At 45.5% G+C, this 5,498-nt stretch overlaps 1 protein-coding gene across 1 annotated transcript; it reads left to right on the top strand.

Annotated features, from left to right (window-relative positions):
- The first annotated feature begins 4,426 nt into the window (after window positions 1-4,426).
- On the top strand, window positions 4,427-5,146 carry LOC148291062 (uncharacterized). The gene has a single exon (XM_088245264.1). The coding sequence runs from the start codon at window positions 4,427-4,429 to the stop codon at window positions 5,144-5,146; it is 720 nt and encodes a 239-aa protein (XP_088101390.1).
- Window positions 5,147-5,498: the final 352 nt, after the last annotated feature.

Raw genomic sequence — 5,498 nt, 5'->3', positions numbered from 1 at the left:
ACGAGAGAGACCTCGTTATTGTTGATTTGTGGACTGGAATTCAAATCAGAAACAGTGGTTCAGCTGTCTTTGCTGGGAGAAAAACAGGATGATTCTGCAAGCTTGTTGAAAAGCTTTTGAAATTAAGATGCTTCAGACTCTGGGTCTGTTGAACTTAGCTTGGAGTTCTCGTGATCAAGTGATCATTTTGAGTGTTTGCCTTTTGATAGGGTTTTGGTTGAGTTGGTTGGTCGTTTTTTCTCCGTTCACCCCCTCTTATATATATATGAAATGTTCTTTTGAAAGTGGGCGGCAAGTAATCAAAAGATCTTTTTAATTTTTAATTTGAAATAAGCAGGGGTTCCATCCATTTTCTAGCATGCGAGCATTTATCAATTAGTTTCTTGAAGTGATCATTTCCCTGCGTTTTGATGGGGTGCCATACTGTTCTTCCATTTCAACTGCTTTTGCAAGAGTCTGAAGTTTGTGATGGCAAGTTCCCAGTTTTTGAACAACTCCCTGTTTCCCGCTTTATCTCCTTTTCATAGCAACAGCGTGTGCTTATCCTTTGAAAATGGCCCCTTCTTTGGTGCAGAAGGATATCTTCCGAATAAACAAAACGGGGCTTGGTCTCCTGGCAACAGAGTTTTTCAGAAACGTCCTTCTTTTATACCTGCTCCTGTTCAATCTTGATTTCAGCCGATTTTGTTGACTTTTCTTAGTCAGGGGTCACGTGGGACTGTTTTTAAAAGATCAGCTGGGTTTAGTTTGCGTTTTGAGCCCCATTCTAGTTCTTCCAAGGCCCAAGTTGCTTTCTGATTTCCACTGTTCCCAGGCCTCTTAATGTTTTGGGCCAGGTGTTCTAGGTTTGTCCACTCGTTTAATGGGCTGGGTTGTGCTGATGGGCTTGAGGTCATCTGACACAGGCGGCCTAGGAGATGGTGTGGGCTTTTGTCTTCGGCGTGGCAAATTTGGGCCCAAACAATGCCCCCATTAAATCTGAACCGTTTATTAAACGGTTTTCAGATTTAATGTTTTCGGCTATTTAATTTGTGCGCGCCAGTTTAAAACGTCCCCTGTCTGCCACGTCCATCTACCTAGACTTTGTGGGAAACTGGTCAGTTACTAGCTGGTCACTAGCTCATCACTATTAGCTTTCAGGTGGCGTCTTGTCTTCCCTTTCCCACGATTTTGAGTCCCTTAAAAGAAATTTGAAATTTCCAGTTCCTGTTCATCTCAAAACCTAGCTTTCTCAGAGTTCAATTTTCTCAGTTTTTGTCAGAATCCTTTCCCTTTGCTCTGTTCAATCCTTAAACCCTTTTTCGTTCCTAGCCTGTAAGCCCAGAGAATGTCTTCTCCAAGGACTCGTGCCCACAGTGCTTCCTCCTAGGTTCCTCCAGACTACATCACCAGGAGTGGAATCGACGCTCACGCCATGGAAGTTCGAAGCAGACTTCCCCCTTTTGTTCAGAAAAAATTGGACGAAAACGTCCTTCATTTGTTCGACAGCACTCTGACTGTGGGACCTCGCTGGTTTGGTTCTGTCCCAGCTGAGATGGCAGAGTTGATCAAGAAGGATGCCGAAGCACCTCTGTGTTACCAAGGGAATTCTGCCTTATCCTCTTATTCTTGGGTCAGCAAGAATTTGAGCCGTTCGTTTCCGTCCAGTGAAGTGAGGAATAGTCCTGTGAAGTGGGCGGACTGGATTGACAAACTTCTTCCCAAGTTTGGAGCTCACTGGAGGCGGGCAGGAATTTATGATGCAATCCTTCTGTCTAAACAGTCCTTTAATTGGGATGAGAACCTGCTTACTGCCGCTCTATGTTTTTGGAATTCTGCCAGCAATACATTTGATTTTCGTGTGGGTCCAATGGCGCCAACCTTGCTGGACATGGCTCAAATCTTTGGGTTCAGGCCTCATGGGAGACCTGCTGATGCTGTTGGTGACTATCATCGAAGGAAGAACCAGGAGAAACTAGCAAAACCCTTCACCATCTCCCCTGCTGCTATTAATCAGAACTGTTCCTTCTCTAACTATTTGAGAAAATTCAGTGTGGAGAAGGACAAGGATCAGCAGCATATGCTATTTCTTCTGTACTGGCTGAACAGATTTGTATTCCCCAATCGTTCCTCTGCTGTTCTGCTTGAGTACAGGCATTTGGCAGAAGCCTTGCACAACCACACTGATGTTGGTCTTGGGCCGTCGGTTCTGGCCCATCTTTTTAAGAATTTGCATACTGCCACAATGGAGAGTCCTCTGAATTTATCTGCTCCTGGTTCATTTTGGATGATCCAGGTCTGGCTGCAGGTATATTTTCCAGAGTTTCGATTTCCTGATCTAGTTATGCCTGAAAACCAGGTTCTGGCTCTTCCTCTGATGTCAGCAGAAGTGCCCAAGCGCTCTATTGAAGAGTACCTGATGTGGTTCAGCCATTGTAGCAAGAAATCAGCAGCTCAGTGGCAAGTGGTGATTAGAAGGACGTATCCTTGGTTCCGACCTGGATATCGACTTTTTGAAAAAGAGCCGGAAGATGAAATTGCAAGGACAGAATTCAGGGAGATATTCCTGAGTGTGACCCTGTTAAGAGATCTGCCTCATGGAGGCGGAAGGCCTCCAAGTTATCATCTAGGAGCGGAAGTATATCATCCTAACTTCTGTGCAAGACAGCTTGGCTGTCCCCAGGTTATTCCTTTCAAATACTACAGGAGCTGCAATCGAGCCAGTTCCTGGAGGGACTTGGATAATTTGGAGGTGCACAAGGATGCACGGTGCGCAGTGAACAAGATAAAAAACAGTCTAGATGGTCTCTATCCATCCTGGGAGCCAAATTCATCCAGTTCCTCCGACTTTGATGCTTGGTGGAAGGCCAGGTTTCGAGGGATGCCTGCTTCGGCTGCTGCAGTCAAGGTGCTTTTTGAGGGCTGGGCCTGTGGAAATGTGTTTGGAGAGGCAGCAGCCAGAAGTTTCACAGTTCAGACCATTCAGGACCTTAACAATCAAATCATAGAAGGTAGATTCATCATTCTGTCTGTATTTTCCTGTTCCGTTATCTATATTTATCTGACAAATCTATTCTGCCTGTATCAGATCCTTCCATGAAGAAAATCATTGGGGGACAAACGTGTCAGGCTGGAGCAATGTTTGGTAAGCTTTGATTTACCCTGTTCCTTCCATTTTATTTTGCATGATTTAGTTCTGACTTCATATTTCTCTTGTGCAGTTAGTTCTGTCATTGCTGCTGGTGATTTGGAGCCTCATTCTGGTGATGACGAAGATGAAAACCTGACAGAACCGCCACCTGCTGAGGCTGCCTCCACTGTTGGAAAGAAAAGAAAGGAAAGTACTCCTGCACGGGGCAATGTGGCCCAACCTGAGACCTCTGGTATGGTTCTTGTATTCTGATTTCATTTCCTTCGGCCTGTTCTGTCCTGTTTGCTCTTCTGACTCTTGCTTGTTCTGTGCAGCTGAAAGTCTCCCTCCTCCTCCTCTCACTAGGTCTAAAAGACTTAGGAAGAGGCGTGAGATTGATTCTGATGAGACAGAGGAGTTTGCTGCCAATCCGGATGAAGCCTCTGGAACTGATGATGAGCTGTGAGAAGCTTTTGAGGCTGTTGATCAGGAGAATCAGCAAGAAACAACAGCGGAAGCCCCTTCAAAAAAGAAAGGAAAAGATTTCGACGAAGAGGTGAGACTGAATTCTGGCCACTCAAAAATATGCTCTTTCTGTTTTTCTTTTTCCAATTCCTAATTTTGTTTGTCTGTTTAGGAGGAGATCCCGGCTGAGGTGATAGCAGAGAGCATTGCCTTGGCGCAGAAACAGCGTGCTATGCCTAGGACAGAACTGACTAGCTCGGAACTGGCCGCTTTTGACGACACAGAGGCTGAACAATCCACTGTAGCTCCAGCCTCTGAGGAGCAGCCAGAGGGTTCTGTTTCAGAACTAGTGGAACAGGCAGCAGCCTCTGCGGGAGTTTCAACCAATCCGCCTATATTTGAGCCCGTAGAACAGGCTAATCCTCCTGTCGCAGCTCACGCAGAACAGGCAATGCTGGGGTCTGAGAAGCGGATAGAGGCTTTGGCAGTATTGGAACCTGTGGAACAGGCAGAACTTCTAGTTGCAGGCCTGGCAGAACATTTGCCCCGGGGCCTGTGGAGGAGGTGGAGCTTCCTGTTGCAACCCCAGAATCTGCAGCAGATTTAACTGCTACTGTTTCTGAAGCCATGGTAAGTCTTTGTTCTTTTATTTCTGTCCATCCTTCGCACTTTATCCTGTCCTTGTTTCCTTTTACATCTTATTCTTTTTAGTTGGAAGTGGCCGGAATTGCAGGAGCCGTGGCAGTGGTGATCAGTCCTTTGAAGCCTGTTCTCGCAGCTGTACGTATTCATCATATCATGAATTTTTCTTTTATTTCTGCCCTTTTCTAATCCACAATTTTGATTTTGCAGATGCCTGTCCAATCCCGTGCTGTTTCAACCATCACGGCCTCCTTTGCTGACCCAGAATTGGCTGAATTCGAGGCTATGGACTTGGACGCCCAACTGGATAGGCTGGAGAAACTCAGTTCTACCCCTAACAAAACCAAATTCAAAGCAGTGGATGAGGCCATGGAGAGGGTGAAGGTCTGGCAATCTACTGAGCTGGAACTGGAGGAAAATAGGGAAGCTGTAGAACAACTGATGAAAGATCTGGACCTGCTGCACAGGCAGAACATGGCTCCTAAGCCAATTCTTGAGATAAGTCTGAACCTGGCCAGAGATGTGCTTAACCTTCACGATCGCTATGAGGATCTCAAGCCTACCTTCGAGACTTCTGAACTCTGCAAGACAACTCATGACGCCAACTTGGCTGATTATGCAAAACAGAAGGCAGAACTGGATCAGATGGTCGCGGGGTACAAAGAGGCCAAGGCTACTGCAGATAGGCTGGAGAAGCAGATTGAGGAGCTTCAAAAGCAGCTGGCAGAACGCAGGGAGGTACAGCGCAAGCTGGGTGCTGGACTGAGCTCCAAGACTAAGGCCACCTTCCTTGTGCAGACCATGGTTTCAGCCTCCAGGCCAGCTTTGGAAGTTGCAGAGGCTTCAATCCACCAGGGAGTACTGCTTCAGAAGGAGCTTTCGATTAAGAAGACGAGTCTGCAGGAAACCCTTAGAAAACTAGGATTTTAAAATTCAGATTCTGGAATTGTAATAAACTGGTTGAGTCACCAAAGTGACTATTTTGAAAATGAAAGTTTATTTATTTTTTGGAATTTTGATTTCTCTTGATAAACTGGAATAAAAGATTATACTAATACAGAATTAAATCTTAAAACAAAATCAAACAACAGTTTCAAGTTGTTGCCTTTCTATCCCAGGATCTGTCTGCACAGCCTGTGAATCCCACATAGTTGGATAGAATTTCTTTAACCATTTGCCATTGATTGGCGCAGCATGAACTTCTCCTTCTCGATCCTGTAGTTTGTATGCTCCTAATCCCAAGACTTGGTTAATTATAAAAGGGCCTTCCCAAGTTGGTGAC

The sequence above is a fragment of the Prunus avium genome, chromosome 8, assembly GCF_965620075.1.
Source record: "Prunus avium chromosome 8, drPruAviu1.hap1.1, whole genome shotgun sequence".
NCBI lineage: Eukaryota > Viridiplantae > Streptophyta > Magnoliopsida > Rosales > Rosaceae > Prunus > Prunus avium.
This window is presented reverse-complemented; position numbering and strand designations above follow the sequence as displayed.

Excerpts from the sequence above, each read along its gene's own strand:
- LOC148291062 (XM_088245264.1), top strand. The coding sequence starts at position 4,427 with ATGCCTGTCCAATCCCGTGCTGTTTCAACCATCACGGCCTCCTTTGCT.